Source organism: Orcinus orca, chromosome 1 (genome assembly GCF_937001465.1).
Source record: "Orcinus orca chromosome 1, mOrcOrc1.1, whole genome shotgun sequence".
NCBI lineage: Eukaryota > Metazoa > Chordata > Mammalia > Artiodactyla > Delphinidae > Orcinus > Orcinus orca.
The window spans coordinates 106,849,590-106,869,427 of record NC_064559.1 but is presented as its reverse complement, the minus strand read 5'-3'; the positions used below and the strand labels follow the sequence as shown (position 1 = coordinate 106,869,427).

At 40.7% G+C, this 19,838-nt stretch overlaps 1 protein-coding gene across 18 annotated transcripts in view; it reads left to right on the top strand.

Moving 5' to 3' along the window:
- PDE4DIP (phosphodiesterase 4D interacting protein) overlaps positions 1-19,838 on the top strand; it is a 288,606-nt gene that overhangs the window by 20,551 nt on the left and 248,217 nt on the right. Inside the window, exon 1 of one of the 18 annotated variants that reach the window (XM_033436836.2) lies at positions 15,258-15,594. The exons of the other annotated variants lie outside the window; for them this stretch is intronic. Within the exon in view, the coding sequence (XP_033292727.2) occupies positions 15,575-15,594 (20 nt within the window). The 5' untranslated portion in view covers positions 15,258-15,574. Of the gene's footprint in view, positions 1-15,257; positions 15,595-19,838 lie in introns of those variants that run through there. 18 annotated transcript variants of the gene reach the window in all.

The window sequence follows — 19,838 nt, the reverse complement described above, 5'->3', positions numbered from 1 at the left end:
TTACATTATTAATAACATTTATTGAGTACTGGCTACATGCCAGCATTATACATATCCTAAGCAATGTATAAGCATAAGCTCATTTAATCCTCACTACAATTCTGTGAGAAAGATGCTATTATTATCCCTGCTTTTTTAGAAAGCTTAAATGATTTGACAAGATCACACAGTTATGAAGTGGTAGAGGTGGTACTCAATTGGCAGGTACTAAATTTTTGTTTCATGTGCATTAGAGTCATTATTTTTCTTCATCTTGTATGCTTTAAATTCTTTTTCCTTATAATGGCCCTAGATCTGCTTTTCCTTAAAAAACAAATCAAAACAAACAAAAGCAACAAAAAGCCTTTGATAGAACTTAGACGAAAAATGGTTTGGTCTCCAAATTAGCATAACAAGCGTGAAATGTCATCTGTTTTAAAATAATAAACGGCATTACTAAAATCTGACCTTGTGAGGATTTGCTTTCAATTCATATGGCAAAATGCCTGAACGTCAACACAGAGAAATGAATGACCCGTTTAAAACAAAAGGAAGTGTACCTAGACATGAGTGAGAGTCTATCAAAAAAGCATCAGATAGCTCCATATTCAGGTTAATAAAATTGGGTGAATTGCACATTTCAAAAGAGAATCTGGGACACTGTGCAAATAACAAAGACTTAAAGCAAACTGGGCTCACTGCCCAGAACAGTGGGCACATGTGGGGGGCTTTTCTCCACTGTGTGTGTGCTCGTGTACACCCACATTTAACCATACAACACTCGCCAGAGAAAATGGAACCAATAATAGAATTGTCAACATGAACAAGTATACAAACAGAAACAATACCATATTTTGGCATCCTTTTAGTCTCCATAATATTCCAATCTATAACATCTTTTTGCCTCATTGCTATATAAATCTTGACTTTGGAATCTCCAACTAAATATTGAAACTAAAATGTACAGCTTTATTGTTGTTTCAATAAGAAGGCATTTCATGGATTTCACATATCTTCTAAAAGAAAAAAAAATGTTCTTGGTAGTAATTAAAGCACATCTGGAAAGAGAATGCTTAGGCAGTATATTCTACAGAATGGTCCTACAAAAGTACTACTTATCATTCCCTTCATTTTCACCATAAATCTACTTTCCAGTTGTGCAGCCTTAAATAAATGCTCTGAATTCCTTGTCCTTCTTTACTGTAAAGAGAATAGCTTCTTTGTGAGTGGGAGGGCTGGATCTCTAACTCTACAGCATGACCTTGGATTGAGGGAAGGTTCAGGAATCTGTGTATCAGTTATCTATTGCTGCATAGAAAATTACCCCAAAACTTAGGGACTATGATGGTTAATTTTATGTGTCAACTTGACTGGATCACAAGGTACCCAGATGTCTGGCTAAACATTATTTCTAAGTGAATCTGTGAGGGTGTTTCCAGATGTAATTAGCATTTGAAATTAGTAGACTGAGTAAAGCAGATTGCCCTCCCCAATGTGGGTAGGCACCATCCAATCCACTGAGGACCTAAATAGAACAAAAAGATGGAGGAAGGGAGAATTTGTTCTCTCTCTCTGCCTAACTACTGAGCTGGGATATTAGTCTTTTGACCTCGGACTGGGACTTATACAGTGGACCCTCTTAGAACAACACCATTGAATTTCTGGGGTTTCCAGCTTCCAAAAGCAGATCATAGGATTTCTTAACCTCCATAATAACACGAGCCAATCACTTATAATAAATCTCTTTCCAATACCAAGGGTGTGATTACCAAGGATTATTGGGGGCCCTCTTAGAGACTGGCTACCACCGTCTGCATCCGTTACCTGAACTCCTGGAAATTAGAGGAACAACAGTATTTATTCCTTCCCTTCCTTCCCTCTAGAATGAGACTATTACAAATCAAGCACAAAAATCAAGGAGGAGTATAACCAGAGCTGAGGCTAAAGATTATGCCAAGCTATGTATGTCCTATTAAAGATTTTTGACCGTATCTTCAGAACAATAAGAACCTCAGACTCTGCTAGCTCAGTCAGCTCTCCAAGCATCCCTGGAAGGTATTGCTGGCAGTGACCGGCTCTGGCTGTCTTCTTGGATGCCTTAGGGTTGAGGGAATTGATTTCTGAGTAGACAGTGTAACTTGTTTGCAGCATAAGAGGGGGACTGGTTGGGGAGCTCTGCCTTAGATAACCTATTGGGAGACCACGCTGTACATGTAGTTTAGTTTCTAATATAAATTAGCAAAGCTGCTTTCAGAGTGGTCAGGGCTTGGGAGAGCCAGAAACTGGGGGAATATATGCAGTTTAAATAATTATTAATAGTGATATTAATGTTATTAATAAAAGTAATAACTATTGATTTTTAAATTATTAACTTTCACAATCACTTTTCATTGTTGCATCATTTCACTCTTGAAGTAATAACTAAAATTTTATGTTTGAAGGATTACCAGAATTTCAACATGTAAATCATATAAGGAGATTTTTCACTCCAAATAATACCTTGAATACTTACTTGTATCTGAGAGTGATTGTTCAGATAGTAACAAAAATCTAGATGGCATACTTTATTTGTACTACCGGCATGTTATGCTGATTAGCTATTATGGGAACCCACATGAGCACAAGTTCAGAGATGTAAGAAACAATATGAAGTTAGCATTCAGTTGTTGGGTTTGCCAAAGCCAAAGCCAAATAGCAGATTTTGGCTCAATGGCAATGCCAAATTTTGATAATCTCTAAATTTCATACCCTCTTTTTACTCTTCTAGTTTGACACAGGGGCTAGTGTTTCTCAGCCTTCAACTTCAGCTCTGCAGTGGCTGCAGCTCTTTTCTCTTTTCCTTGCTTCAGTGAAACCTTAAAAGACTCTCACCTCCCTCCTTTTCAGCTGGCCCTCAAGACTTCCCTTCCCTTTACCCCATCCTCTCAGGACAGTTCCCTACTCGCTCTGTGGATGTCAAGGAGCACCAGAAGCAAGGCCCAATCCCTAAAAATAAAGCTATTGGAAACTGAGCTAAAACGTCAGGCCCTGCCTTCCATGAAAGAAAACTGGAAGCAGAGTCTGGCCCTCGGTGAAGGAGCTGTCAAGAACCTGGCAAATGGTTCAGCTCTCCAGGTTAATGTTCAGAGCTATGACTCTAACATCCTGTCCAAAGAGTAGGTTTTTTTTAAAAAAAAATTTGTACAAGGGACCCAAGACTAGCAAGACAGGCTGTCCTTGTGAGGCCGATGTAGGTAGAGAAGAAGAAGGAAGGCCTGAGTGCCTCACCACTAGGAGCCAGGCAAGCCACATGAAGGAACATGCAAATGCCTGGTGCCTACAGAAGGCCTGGCAGGTAACATAGATGTTGAAGCAAGTCAGGTGTAGGATCATATGTAGGGGGAGTGTTGGTGACTGTGATTACCTGGACCTTTCATGTCCCAGCTAATGGCCAAACAAGATACATTGTAAGGCTGAGTCCGTAAGATAGGTTCTGCCAGCAGGGGCACCTGTAGGTGGTTTCGACTGTCACACCATCAGCTCTGGTACTCACGCGTGAGCAGCTCTTGCCAAAGGAGAGGCTCCAGTTTGATGAAGTTTCCTAAGCAGCTGGAATTCATTACAGCCTTTATGGAGGAGGTAGCGTGGCTACTTTGATTTCCAAAGCCAACTGCAGTTCATGTGACAGAAAGACTAAAGGTGAGGCAGATTTGGTTTTTGAGTTGAGTGAGCAGGTACCTCAAACTGAGAGTAAGGGCTCAGGGTTTTCTTAAAAAGGATAGGTGCTTGAAAATTCCATTCTAGTTATATTAGCAGCAACTCATGAGGTAAACTGTTCTTTTTTCCCTCTTCCACCATCTCCCCTTCTCATCTGTTCTATCATCTCCCTGATGCCCTGTAAAACCCAGAAACGTTCCCTTGAGCCTTAAAACTATTCGGGAAGGAGGTTGGAAGAGCTGGCCTCGGCTCATATAGTCACTTTTGCCCTGTGGTGTCTTAAAGGTACCACCTGATACCTGGCAGTTCATTACACACAGAGAGCTGTTGCCAACAAAGTCAGCAGAACACAGCATTAGAGAGTACCGGTTTGGCTCTTGTCACACCACCTGGGATGAACAACAGGGTGCCGACCAGAGTGGAGCAAGTAAGGCGCTCACTGCCAGGATTATGCACATGCAGATCCTGTCTTTATTTAAGATTTTGACATTTTGTTCATTATGGATTTTTTGCAGTAATTTTATTTTTTAAAATATTGCATTTGAATATTGCATTTGTCTTGATTACCGAGCTTCTGACATCTTTTAAAATTTGTACCACAGGTGACTACCTCCCTCCCCTCACCTTAGGTCCAGCCCTGAACTCCTTCATGGTTGAATCAAAAGCTTGAACCAGTTGTCAGCCCATCAGTACCAGGAAACTTCTGGCCTTGATTTTTCCCTCCCTCTATCTCCTGAGAATTTACCAAAGCCAACAAATAGAAGATGCAATAATTCTTTTCTTTATATCACAACCTTTGATTTAGAGTCAGCTAGTATTTCTATACCTATTGGTATATCACAGACCTAGCCTAAAAATGGGAAATACTTTTTGTCTAATTTAAAGATTATTTTAGTTGAAAAGAATCATAGTGGTTAAAGTTGGGTGTGTTTGTCCTTTTACTGAACTGATACGATCTAGAATGGGATTAACTCTTATGGCCACTCTACTCACGTGAACTTTGCAAGGATAAAGGACTGTTGGGGTATGCTCAGTTTTTGTCTAGGATTGCCAGATGTTCGATATTGAACTCCACAGCTCAGTATTTTGGCTTCTTATATGCTAAGATGAAAATGAAAACAAAAGTGCATATACAAATGAGGGATTTTTCTCATTAAAATGTTTTCTTGATTGTATGAGTCTTTCTGAGGCTGTATCTCAATATTTCTGAACCCTTGCCAGCTGGAAGAAAGGACAAACAGCTGTTCTAAACTGCCAAGAAATTTACTTCCAGTAGTGCCAAGTGTAGAAGAGGGAATTTGTCTCTGTTGTATATTTCGCCTTTGTCCTTGGAGTGATTATTTTGATGAGCCCTCTTGGTTGTGCAGATTTAAGCCAAATAGCTACCAGGGAGAGCTCCTGATATTAATTAAGTAACAATGCAAATACATCAATCAGGTTCTGTTTAATAGTGACAAAAGCTGACCTAGGAGAGCTAGTATATTCTTTTACATAATCACAGTAATTTAATAATTTTAGTTATTCTTAGGAGATACACACTGAAATATTTAGGGGTGGAGTGCCTGCATCTTTCATATGGTTCATCAGTAATTGTGTGTGAGGGAGAGAGAGAAAACAAATGTGGCAAAATGTTAACAATTGGTGAATCAAGTGAAGGATTTGTAGAACTTCATTGTACTATTTTTGCAACTCTTCCATATGTTTAAAATTTTTTTAATTTTTCTCAAAATGGAAAGTTTTAAAAACGGATTCACATTGTAGATAAATACAACGTGAAAATGGAAACAAAAGTGCACATACAAATGAGGGATTTTTCTCGTTAACATTTTTATCTTGATTGTGTAAGGCTTTCTGAGGCTGTATCTCAATATTTCTGAACCCTTGCCAGCTGGGTCTATATACATGAAAATGTATATATAGATACATCTATATGAAACATAATATATATATAAAAATGTGTATATATATATATATATATATATATATACACATACATACATACATATATAAAGCCTAATCTATCAAGGACACAGAACACCAGGGATTCTTACTGTCTGCCAGAATTTTAAAGCCAGAAAAATCCACCTTGATCAACTGGGGGACAAGCTAGTAGATCATATGACACGAGAAACAAAGACAGGGACCATAGCTGTATGGCTGCCTTGTCCTTAGCAATATGTTTCCTAATTCAGAATCCAATCTGAGCTCGAAACCAGGATCATCACTGCCTTTAGTTATAATCTCCATGGGTTTTTTAAGCGGCCTAGGTTGCCTGATAACATGCTTCTTAGCCTTGAACTGGAGCTGCTTGTCCTGTCCTGGAAAATGACTCGGGTTTTAGTGATGGTGAAATTGTCATGAATGCCTTGAAAGCTATTTGTTAATTTATTCCAGTATTGTTTCTGGTTCCAGAAATTTATTTATTAACCCTCACATCAGTCCCTTCAATTTTTAAGGCCCAATATCTATGTTCAAAGCAAGGAGAATTATCCAGGTAGTTCACACAAGTCTTTCTTCAGTGTTCTAACCCCTTTTTCCTAGAAATTTACATACCACATTTCTTGCATGATTCCCCCTCCTCCAACATCAGATACACATAAATAGTGGGTGTTGAAAGGAAGGGGATTGTATGAGTAAATTACCACCAGCTGTCTGAAAGCTTGGTCATAATTTCTTTCCTTGACGCTTTTGTTACAGCTGACAGACAAGGCTCACTAGTGAAGTGTGAATAAACACACACACACACACACACAAATACACACAGTCCTCAAGACAGGGGGAGAAGTTTTGAGATAAAGGGAGGAATACAAGACGGAGGAAGTATCCACTTTTTTGTCCCTGGAACTCCATCCAGGAAGTGGGAGAACCAGCTTATTCAGCTTCCTTGCCAGTGCCTTGGTCTCGTATGATAAATCAGAGAGCTGAGAAATGGAAAATCTGGGTCACTGGCCTAGCCCGAGAGAGCAGTTTGGAGCAGAACTGAAATTAAAATTCACAACTTCTATACAGGGTTGGAATCCTGCCTGGTTTGCAAACATTAACAAAAGAATAGCTATGATTTATTGAATGCTTAAAATGTGCTGGGCAATGAATTAAACACTTTTCTTGTATTATTTCATTTTGTTCTCACAACTACCCTATTAGGTAGTCATTATCATTACACTTATTCTACAAGTGAGGAAACTAAACCAGAGAGTTTAAGTAACTTGTCAAAATCATAAAGCTGGAAATTGACAGGGCTTATCTGAACCCAAGTCTCCCTTAGCCAGTGACATCAGCTTTGCTGCACAGTTCTTCCAAATGAATGGGACCCTAGGCAGTCACTCAGAGGAGACTGGGAACATTTCTCCTTCTACCAATGAAAATTTAAATTTTTAAATAAAACTACTGTCTTTTGCAATCCTAATATATGATAAAGTTTTTTAGCCCTGGCATCCTTCAGGACCCTACTCAGACACTACCTTCTTTATGAAACCTTCTCTAATCAGATTTAATTAATCACTCCCTCCTTTATGTTCCTCTTTGTACCTTTATGGTAGCACTTACACAATTCGATTTGTATTTTGGTTTGATGAATTCCTGCCTCACTTCCCACATTAGATTTTAAACATGTAGTACAATGCCTAGCACATGCTCTGTAAGCATTTGTTGAACCAATGTTGAATTGAGTGAACTAAGGTAACCAAACTGTCCCTGAGTTTTATCAGCTTGTGGGAATAAATGAAGTCTCATGAGCATTAGCTACCTTTGAACTCCCACCTTTTCATTTAGGAAATGAAATATTTTACAAAGCCCCCTTCCCCATCACAAGTATTTCTGCTTATCCCAAGGGGTATTTCCCAATCTCTCATAAACTGTTCCTGGTTTTGATTTCTGTTGCTCTGAGGCACAGCTGCCACTTACTTTGTATAGTCCCCAGAGTCACACATCTCCTCAGCCCCTGCCCCACTCCAGCTACTGAAGGGCAGATCTTTCAATTCATATAGTACTTATAACCTTTTCTCTCCAGGTTACTTGCATGGCCTGGGTAACCAGGTACATCCATCCAAGCCTCAATTCTGCCAATTAGATTCCTCTGTTGCACTAATAATACAGATAACAGATTTGAATTTATGAACTCTATTGGACAGTTTTTCACCACACGAAGCTCCAGTTTTACTATACCTGGGAACCTGTTTCTCTTACTGACCTATCATTTAGTCTCTCTAAGGCCCCATTTCCTCATTTATAAAAGAGGGTTGCCTTGCTGGGATGCTCTCTTAACACTGCTGGGTTTCTCTTCATTGCACTTATCACCATCTGGCATATTGTAGTTATTTCTTTGTTTGTTGTCTGTCTATCCCAGTAGACTGTAAACCCCATGAAAACAGGGTCTTTGCTGGTTATTTTTTTAACTGCTGTGTCCCTAGTATATAGAATAGTGCCTGACACATAACTGTCCTCAGTAAGTATTTTTGAATGAATGAATGAAATAATGTATCAGAATTATTGTGTACATTTTAAGGCATTGCTCCAGTTGTCTATTTCTGCATAATGACGTACTTCAAACAACACCATTTTATTATATCATGTGATTTTTGTGGGTCAGGAATTTGGACAGGTCTCAGCTGAGCAATTTGTCTGCTTCATGTGGCATTCACTGGGTCACTCAGTAGTATTCAGCTGAAGGCTGCTCTGGAGGTCCCAAAACAACTTCACTCACATCAGGCATAGAATCCAAGTGATGCCTGGTGCCTTCATGTGGACTGCTGGGTAATATTGACTATTTCACAAGTGGTCTTGGGGCCTCTCCTCAGTGTCTCTACAGCAAAGTAATCAGTCTTCTTTCATGGCAGCTCAGTATATCAAGAGACCTAGGTGGAAGCTGACCCAACCTCAGAATTTATGACCTCACGCCACATTCTATGTGTCAAGAAAGTCACTAAAACCAGCCCAGATTCAAAGGGAGGAGAATTAGACCCCATCTCTCAATGGGAGAAGTAGCGAAGAATTTTCAACCGTCTTTAATCTATGATATTCTTGCACCTTTTGGCCATAAACATTACTATATGCATTGCTTACTTCCTCCCAAATCCCCCAGAAGTTTCATAACTTTTACTGGGTCGGTTCAAAAGTCCAGAATCTCATCATCTAAATCAAGTTCAGGTGAAGAGGAGGCTTCTGGGGTCTGTCCTCTGGGGTTTTTTCTTTGAGTCATTCTTTTTTCATAGGAAATGGTCCTTTTCTGCAGTTGGGTAACTTTCTCAGCCTGCTTTCCCTCAGTAGCTGGTTGAAGGTCCAAAGGTATCTTTTCATGCCATGCTCTCTTAACCCCTTTCAGTCCTTGCTGGTACAATTTGCTTAAAAACTTTGAGGGCATCTTTTGTACTAATTTATAATCAAGTCTCCTAGACAAAAGACATACCACTTTTTATTCTGAAACAAGGTCTATACCTTGGGCTGCCTGAGAGGCTGCTGTAAAATAATGGGCCCTTAAAATTTTAGAAGCTCTTTTGTCTAGTGGAAAGGCACACCCTTAAGATTCGTACTGGCCTCTTTGTTTAACTGAAATGGTATATGAGGTGCCACCTTAAACCTTCTTGAGGTCTTAACCATGTGTCTAATAGTTACATCTTGGATTTGATTTTTTTTTTTCCCTGAGACTACTTATTTTGAAAGTGTTTGCTATTTGGAGAAACTGAAGATGAGAGAAGCAGTTTGATTTTTGAATCTAGCAACTCCTGGTTATATTTACTCTAAATTCTGCTTAAAAACTGAATGGTTCTTTTTTTTTTTTTTTAGCCCATCTTTTTCTATCCCTATCTTATCATATGTGGTTAAAAGCAACTAGTTAGTACGCTTGAAATTCTGCCTAAAAATTTTCCTTGCCAGATCTACCGATTCATTAGGTGCATTTTCTATTTTCTACATTCCCACGGGGAATGGTTTTGCTAAATTTCTGCCAGTATATAACACAGGTCATTTTTTTTTCAGCCCCCAATAATATTTTCTTCACTGTCCTTCACAGTCTCTCTAGCAGTCTCCTCAGTGTCCTTCCAGCATTCACTAACCCTCTCCTAGAGGTCTTTCCAGCTTCTGCTGCATCCAGGTCCCAAAGACACTGCCACCTGTGTAGGTTTTTGTTATAGCAACAACCCACTTACAGGTACCCAATATGGCTCCGCTATCTATTGCTACTTAGTAAACTACTCCAAAACTTATGGCTCAACGCAAAAAACATTTTATTAAATCTCATGGTTTTAGGGATCAGTAATTCTAGCGTAACCCAGCAGGGCAAATTTACTCCATATAACCACAGCTGGAGCTGCTCGATTACATCCAGCTGATGGCTGAACTGATCTAGAAGGTCCCAGACTGCTTCACTCATATGCCAGACACCTTGGTGGGAACTGCTAGCTGGAGGGCTCAACTAGGCCCCTTCCTGTCTCCATGCAGTGTCAGGGCTTCTCCACATGGTTTCTCTAGCATGGGAGTTTGTTATATGGCAGCTCAGGGCTTCAAAAGCAAGTACCTTCAAGAGTCTTGCATGAAGGGGCAAGGATTTTTTTTTTTTGAATTAGCCCTGGCAGGCCCAGACATCCCTTCTGTTGTATTCTATAGTCAGTTAAGTCTAAGGCCAACCAAGATTAAAGGGGAGGAGAATTAGATTCCACCTCTCAATGGGAGAAGAAGGAAAGAATTTGTGGCCATCTTTACCACAGACACTCTATCCTTGGCTGCAGAATGATTCCTCTCTGCAAAGGACATTTTTTAAACCCAGGGTTAGAGAGGTAGACATGAAGCTGTGAGGGACAAAGGAGACATCTGCTGACTAACCAAGTCAGCTGAGCCAACTGCAGTGGGCAGTGAAACGACAGACGCTGCAGACGTCGTCCTCCTATCTAAGTCTCAGTGACTGTTAGGGGTCAAAATCGGGGAAGCAGTGCACATAGTGAGTGGTTAAGCATGATGTTATGGAGCTAGACTGGTTTCAGATATCAGCTCTGTATACTTAGGCAACATACTTTACCTCCCTGTGTCCCAAAGTAGTCACTTACAAAACAGAGTTAACTAGAGCCTATCTCATCATGTTATTGTGAGGATGAAAGGAATCGGTATATATAACACTTTTAGAAGAGAATATGGCAAAAATATGTTAGACATGGTTATGTTTATTATTACCTTATAGTTCATGGAGTAATCTATATCAAGAGCAATAGTCCTGAGCTTCCCTGGTGGTGCAGTGGTTAAGAATCTGCCTGCCAATGCAGGGGACACGGGTTTGAGCCCTGGTCCAGGAAGATCCCACATGCTGCAGAGCAACTAAGCCCATGTGCCACAACTACTGAGCCCTCCTGCCACAACTACTGAAGCCCGCATGCCTAGAGCCCGTGCTGCACAACAAGAGAAGCCACCTCAATGAGAAGCCCACGCACTGCAATGAAGAGTAGCCCCCACTCAACACAACTAGAGAAAGTCCGCATGCAGCAGTGAAGACCCAATGCAGCCAAAAAATTAATAAGTACATAAATTTATTTAAAAAAAAGAATCTGCCTGCCAATGCAAGGGACACGGGTTTGAGCCCTGGTCCAGGAAGACCCCACATGCCACAGAGCAACTAAGCCCATATGTCACAACTACTGAGCCTGCGCTCTAGAGCCTGCAAGCCACACCTACTGAGCCCACACACCACAACTACTGAAGCCCACGTGCCTAGAGCCTGTGCTCTGCAACAAGAGAAGCCACTGCAATGAGAAGCCCATGCACCGCAACAAAGAGTAGCCCCCACTCGCTGCAACTAGAGAAAGCCTGCACACAGCAACGAAGACACAACGCAGCCAAAAATTAATTAATTAAATTAAAAAAAAAAAAGAGCAATAGTCCTTTTTACCCAGAGTCCAGCTGGGGAGAAGGAAGGGAAAGGAAATTCAAAAAACTAAATAAGTGGAAGGTAAAAGTACCACTGGAGTATTTGGAGCTGAGTATGAAGACAGAGATACTGTCCTATTTTTTGTCCCTTATCATCAATTTAGACATTTCCTGAAGCACAATCAATTGACCATTGCAAAAGCAGTGTACTCAGGAAAGAATAACGTTAACTGGTTTAATTTAACAACATTATCTATCCAGATTCTTTGAGTTCTAATCCAGAAAACTGGGAAAGATATGCAAAAAGGAAGATGTGTGACTTTCTACCATAATGATCCATGGGATCTATAGTCTTCTCTCTGCCTTGGTCTCAAAATGAGTTAAAAAAATAAAATAAAATGAAAAAAATTTTAAAAAGTGTGTCAGGATAGACCACATTATGCTGCAGTAATAAATAGTCTCCAAATCTCAGTAACTTAATACAACAAATTGTATACATTTTGAAATACAACAAAAATGTATTTCTTGCTCATTCCACATGTTCAGTTTGGGCCAGCAGGAACACTGATCATCAGAGTCACTCAGAGACCCCAGCTGATGAAAACTTCATCTTGACAAATATTGTTTTCAAGTATCAGTACAACAGTGGAAATTGACAGTAACTGGTAGATTTTATTGTTGTTCCAAAATACTCACCCCTTCTGTACTCTGTGGGCAGAGTGTACTTTTCTGCACCAAGGACTCTGGACTTGGCCATGTGACTTACTTTGGGGAATGGAATATGGCAGAAGGGACAATGTATGCATTCTGAGCAGAGATTTTAAGAGACATCACAGTCTCTGCCAACTCTCTTACACTCCTGTACTCTACCATGAGAAGAATATTCCCCAGGTATCCACTGCTTCTTCAGTGGGGGTCCTGGAATGAGAGCTACATGAAGCAGACTTGAACCCATGCCCAACCAAGCCATACCTGAACCACAGATCCTTGAGTCGAACTGGATGTTTGTTGTACAATGCTGATATTTGGGAGCTCTTTGTTAAGCAGCATTGTTTCAGCAAAAAGATGACCAATACAATGACTCAACACAGCAGAATTTCATGACTAGCTACTACAGATAATGGTTTTCAAGTAAGCATATACAAGAGGAATACTACTTACTAGTTAGTATTCTGAGAAATATAAAGTAAAATGAGATGACATTAAATTATTTATATACTATATAGATAGATATAGACAGATATCTAAAATACCTTATTACTATTATTTGTTATCTATTAAATAAGGAAAAATTAAAATGATAAATCCTAGTGCTCTTGAAGCTGTGCAATATGTTAAAATTAGAAGGTCCTTTTATCCTAAAATTCCTATACCTTAAGAAGTTATACTAGGGAAATAATTCAAAAGACTAAAATAATGAAGGTAGGAAAACTTCATTAAGGCATTGTTTATGAGAGTCTAATATTAGAAACAGTATAACTATGCAGTAATAGAATATTATTAAGTAAACTATGGTTACATTGATTTATATAATATACAATCATTAGAATAATAAATATGAACATTCTCTAACAATATGGACAAATATCTAATAAATGAAAAAGAGGATATAAACATGTCTAAGCTGTACGTAATTGTAACTATACAAATAGGTATGTAATATATATGGATAATAATTGTAGGGAATATGGAGAAATTTAAACTGTTGTGCTAGAGGAGTAGATATGTGGGTGAATATTTTCTTTTAAAACATAAGACAAAAAGTTAGTTCTTTTGACAATGCATTTAATTTTAAAAACAAAAAAAATTTCTTTTTTCAATAATATACTCTTATATGTGTAAGAGAGAGTCAGCATTTGGGTTAAATGATATATTTTCAAAAGACTGGAAAGAAATTAAACTTTTAACATTGATTATCTCTGGGTATTATGGGTAATTTACTTTCTATATACTTTTCTGTAATTTTCAAGTCTTTTACAATGAATGTGTTATGAACTTAGTAAACAAGTTATTTTAAAAATGAATAAGCATATTTTCTAGCCTAGCTTCTGGGACTCCACAGTTTATCTAGTTAGTGCTATAATTTCTTCAATGCAGCACATGTCTGGCTGTAGACAGAGTTCCTCTTCAAACTCAGTAGCCCATAATTTGATTTGAAACAAAACTAAATATAGTACCAACTTTGGTATGGAAGATGGAACTCTGACTCTCCCTACTCCCCCTTTTTTTTCTTTCTTTCTTTTTTGGCTTCAGAGGCAGCAGGAGATTTTTTTCTAGAGAAGAGACCTGTGAGCCTTGTCAATCTGGACAGGCTTGACCTTGTCAATCAGGTCAATCTGGACCTTAAAACATTTCCTGGAAACGTTCTAAGCTCAGGAGCAGTGTGGTCTTAGGTACTAGTTGTGTTGAGGTTGGGGGGGTTCTAGCCTAGGGGCCTTTCAGACATTTCTTCTGAACTCTCAAATGTTTTAGCGTTACCCTGCCCTCCCAACCCTTATTCTGTACTGATAATTAGGGGAACTAACCCAAGAGATGGGAGGCAGAATGATAGTGTGCCCCAAGAATACAGGCTCCCCACAGTCTCAGCAATACTTAGGCATGCTAGGGTCCTTCCTGAGTTAACCTCTTAGGATACCTGAGAGAACCAATTCATTCTAGAGAAGGCTTGTTGGTCTTTTCTTCAGAGGACATGTCTCCGGGGCCACACCATGTAGAAGACGGCCTGTATCAGAGCCTTAACAGAGACCTTCAGCGTTTTTGTTCTCAAATTTATCATCTGTGAAACGAATACAACTATGTCAACATTGCCACATGTGGGCACTATAAAGCTTTCTGCAAATTAAAAAAAAAAGGTCAGTGGTAATGCTAATAATAACAGTGATTATGTCACTTAATAAAAAGTTTTTATTTTAGAGCTAAAAAGGAGCTTGAAGGCTGTAAGCGCTTTAATTATAGAATGTCTGACATGTCTAAACTTTGTTACATAAATAGATGATACAGGGTCTCAGGCAGCACCATCCCCAAAGAGCCCTTTTCCATGATCTTAGAACAGTTATAGGGAAGATCCTAGGTCCTGATGGCTACTGTCTTGAAGCTTTTCTTGCATTCTGGGAAGTTCAGGAACCCTCTGCCCTCTTGAAGCTAGTGGAAGAGCCCAGTAGCCTCTGTGCTTAGGAAATTGAAACCCAGGGAGAGAGAATACCATAAAAGCAGGATGTCTGAGATGGAGGCAGCTAATAAGGCTGCAAGGTTTTGTAAGGATGCTTCCCTTACCGAGGAAGGTTCTTGGTCTCCCCATCAGTGGTGACACTAACATATCAGATCTCTAAGAAAATAACATCATGTCCTGTGATCATTTAGTGTCTGCATCTGCATTCACCCACGATTGCACCTAAAACCTTCCTAGACTCCAGCTCTGGCTCTGGGGTTACCTGTGGGTGGGGTGATGCAGGCACACAAAAGGACTTCCTCTCCAAATTTTCCCTACAGTTGGCTGGTTTTTTCCAAAGCCTCTCAGTGGGACAGGCGAGGGACAGAGGGCTGGGTAAGGAGGCCTCTAAGCTCTCTGCTCCTCTGCCAGCATCATCCAGGCAGGGAAGAAGGAAGGGTGTGTTCAGGCGGCGGCGTGCAACCTGGGCCGGCTCGGCCCCAGCACACTGGCTGTGGGGAGCCCCGCCTCCCCTCGCGGTTGACAGCTCAGCTGGTGCAGAGCAACTCGTGCCAGCCAGTCGTGTCTCAGCCTGGGAGTGTGTGCGCACACCGCGGGCTGCCTCTGGCCCCAGCTCCCAAAACAGCTCCGCGCACCGCTCCGCTCTACGTCCAGCTTCCTACTGAGAACAGTCCGTAGCACCGTTAGCTGGATGTTTGGCCACGTCAAATCGGTTTTCTAAAGAAGCGGGGAGCAGAGCTCTCTCTTCTCCGACACAGAAAGAGGGGGCTGGGGAGGAAAGGTTCCTTGCGCTGGAGAATCGTGGGCCAGGCTTCTCATTTTCCCAGGCTCCTTCCACTCCCGGGTGAGGAGCGCCCCGCGAGTAAGGACAGCGCCTGGAAAATGGAGCAGACGTGGACAAGGTAGGTGAGCTGCTTCTTCCCCCCGACCCCCGCCGCGTTCCGGATTTAGTGTCCCTCCACCCCACCCCTGCCCTTGCGCCCTTTTGGAGAGGTCGCCCCTCGCCACTAGGGGCCTTTGAAAGCTTCTCTTTCGATTGCCTCCCCTCCCTAATTCCCGGCCTGCTTCTCTTGGTCCTGCTGTACATGTTCTGTTCTCTGGTGTTTTCCTGCTTAATGAATCTCCCTTCCACCTAGTCTTGATGTTAAGGATATCCAGTGAGGCTGCCTGGAAGTTTTTGTAGAAATGTTTCTCTGTCTTATAACTGTTCCACAGATGAGAGGGGATTCCCCCAGGTCTTTCTTTAGAGATACCTTTGATGTCAGCTATCTTGAAAAATATCAGATTCCTTCTCACCCTGACACGTTTTCCTACTCAACCTCTACTAGTCACACAAAGGCAATGGACTGAGTGAGCAGAGCCTGCAATGCTCATCTCCAGAGTTTCCAGTTGGAACTGATGCTGGGAGAGGAAAGGAGAAAGAAACAAACCAGGGTGCCCGTCATTGCTCAGGCTTTGTCGAGGTCGGGGTGACAGTTGCTTTTAGGTCAGATTTTGGAGATGCACAGTGGAATTGTGTTTCCTCCATGCCCCGTTGCTTCCCCCCACCCCCAATATACTTTAAAATGGGGCTTATTCAAGGATAAGAGATGATGTCTTGAGACAAAGACTTCATTTTTGTTTTTAAGGGGGAAGGGTGATGGAAAGGCTATTCAGAGGTGTTTCTGTAACAGGTAGGCCTCCATCTCCAAGATTTAGCTTTGGAGAACTGGAGCGGGGCCAGATACGTGTTCTGAGTCCTAACAGAGGGCAGACTGTACTAACACAGAAGGTAAATGTGGGGCTTAACAGTACCTTGGAAAAGACCTGGCAGATCTTAGCTGATTGTTCAACAGGAGAGAACCGTATAATGTGAACTTGGAAGAAAGGACATATTGAAGATTAGAGGGTATTGATAAGAAGTTCACTATCTAGATTTACTTTTTGCTCTTTTCTGCTCTTCACAGGCCTCTCCTAGAGGCTAGTGCTCTGTTCCGAGCATCACTAGATAAAAGGAGTGCAATCAAGAGACACGAGGGGACTGAGAACCGCACTTGAGGGGTGGCCAAAGGACCTGGGGCTTTTTAGTCTGGAGAAGTAAAGACTTGGGGTGGGGACATGGACATGGTAGCTCCCTTCAAATATTTGAAGAGCAGCTGGTGGTAGAGGGATTAGATCAATTAGATCGATTTGGAATCTCTTAGGAGGACAGTGCAACAAACTGGAGCAAGTTGTGAAGATGCAAGTTATGGCTTACTGTAAAGGAAAAGCTTTCTAACAAGTGACCTGCCTGGACAGCAAATAGGTTCCTGACCTTGCCTATAATTATTCAAGCAAACACTAGGTGACCACTTGATGGTAATGAGGGTGAGTGTATCAGGGATTCTTGCTCTCTATCCATGTTTTTCACACTTAAAACAAAGTATTATTTATTAACTTGTTTGAACTTTAGATATAGCCATTTCAGACAAATTCAGAAATAAGGAAAAATCACAAATCATATGTGTATAGTTCAATTAATTTCACAAACTGAGCATACCCATGTAATGAGCACTAAGATCAAGAACCAGCACCCCTGAAGCCCTCATGATGCCAAGGATAACCATTATGCTAACTTTTAACACAATAGATTAGTTTTGTCTGGTTTTGAACTTTATGTAAGTGAAATTATCCACTGTGTACTTTTTCTTATCTGGCTTCTTTCATTCAATCTTATGTTGTGCAAATCTTCCACATTGTGTGTAGTTGTAGTTCATTCATTCTTGCTTCTATATAGGATTCTATTGTGTGTAGATATATCAAATGTATTTATCCATTCTGTTGTTAATGAGCATCTGGGGCTATTATGAATAGTATTGCTATGAACATTCCTGTACATGTCTTTTGGTGACCATATGCACACATTTCTTTTGGGTAAATACACAGAATTTCTAGGTAATAGGAAATGCATGTTCATCTTTTGTAGATACTTTCAAATAATTTTCTAAAGTGGTTATGAAGAGGATATTCAAAGGGCTGAGATAAAGCGTAAAGGTGCTCCACATCACTGGTCATTAGGGAAATGTAGATTAGAACCACAATGCTATTCCACTATGTACTTATCAGAATGGCTGAAATGGGGACCTCCCTGGTGGTGCAGTAGTTAAGAATCCACCTGCCAATGCAGGGGACAGGGTTCGAGCCCTGGTCCAGGAGGATCCCACGTGCCGTGGAGCAACTAAGCCCGTGTGCCACAACTACTGAGACCATGTGCTACAAGTACTGAAGCCCACGTGCCTACAGCCCATGCTCCACAACAAGAGAAGCCACCGCAATGAGAAGCCCGCGCACCTCAACGAAGAGTAGCCCCTGCTCACCGCAACTAGAGAAATCCTGCACGCGGCAACGAAGACCCAACATGGCTAAAAATAAATTTAAAAAAAAAAAGAATGGCTGAAGTGAAAAAGACAGAAAATAACAAATGTTGCTGAAGTAGAAGAGTCATTGTGTTCACAATTTTTTTCTATCCCTACCCTCAATAAGAAATGTATTTACATTACAACCAAGTACACTCCCATACGTAACTGAAACAAATGTGTCATGTAACAATAGTTAACCTTACTATGTGTTTTGTACTCTGATCTTTCCCCACCCTATTCTTTTCCTTTAAAAAAAAAATGCTTGTGTGACTCAATTATTTCACCACCCAGTGGGTCACAGATGGAAAAATCCTGTAATCATATATCGTAACTGATGTCTCAGATACTTCCTAACTGGAAGCTAAGATCAGTTCATAAACATTTATTTTAAATGTGAGCCCAATACAGGTGAGGCACTGTGCCGAATGCTAAGAGTAAAACAATGAATGAGAGAGATGGTTTCTGCCTTTGAGGGTTTGACTTTGTTGTCTATAATTCTAATAGAGGCTAAGGCAGACATATGCATTGGCAGTTCTGGGAGCACAGTGGAGAAGCACAACCTGGAGGATTCAAAGAATAAAAATTAACTCTAAAGCTACCACTTATATAAAGCTTGCATTTGTTAGCTTTTGTGTTAATCCCTTTGTGTACTTTATTTCACCTAATGCTCACAACCCTATGAGGTCTGAAGTAAATGTTATTATAGTCATTTTTAAGACAAGAAAATTGAAGTTTAGATTTAAAATTTGACCAGGTAACACACACAGCTGAGGGAGAAATATAGCCTGGAACTATCTAATTCCAAAACCTATTCTCTTAGCTGCTTCACTTGAATTGAGTCTTGTAGGTGACTTGGTTTCTGAGTTGCTTCTGAACCCAGCTACTTATCCTGACTGTGATTAAGCTTATGAATAAGTTTAAGACTATGATTCTATCCCCAAATTTCATTCTTGGCAGTTCTGGAAATTCCCCTCTCTGAGGGGTTCTTCACATGAGCCTCCATATCCTTTATCTTGCTCAGTCTACCCACAAAGGACAGGGTGCTGAGTATTTGAGTTCTCAAACTTAAAATATCTCCTACTCCCAGCTGGATATCATCTGCCCTCTACAAGTCAATGGGAGTATTTTTTCCCAGGGATGTTGCCTGACTGTTGTCAGTCTCTTTGGTTAAATCATTTGGAGAGAGCATGGTTTTTTCTGGAATAGCAAATTAATGAGCTAGTTTGGTCCTTAACTGAACTGATATCCATGAATCAGGAAAGAGTTGTCCAAGGAATATACTCATGGAGGTGATGAGGAACCTGATGATGAAGGTGATTTGCTCGCTTCGTTAGTCTAGTATCAACAGGCAAACAGCTTCTGCTGCTCTAAATGTTTAGCATTCATGTATCTGGACTAGCAACTCCCTAGAGCAGTGTGAGTGTTTCAGAATCCCCGTTTGTATTAGTTTCCTTTTGCTGCTATGACAAATTACCACAATTTTAGTGGCTTAAAACAACACAAACTTATTATCTTGCAATACTGGAGGTCAGAAGTCTGAAAATTGGTCTTCTAGGCAAAAATCAAGGTGTCAGCAGGACTGTGTTTCTCCTGGAGGCTCTAGGGAAGAATCCATTCCTTGTCTTTTTCTAGCTTAAAGAGGCTGTCCACATCCCTTGGTTCATGGTCCCTTTCCAGCAATGGCATCACTCCAGCCTCTGTTCCTTCATCCCACCTCCTCCTCTCTCATTCTGACTCTCCTGTGTATCTCTCACAAGGACCCTTGTGGT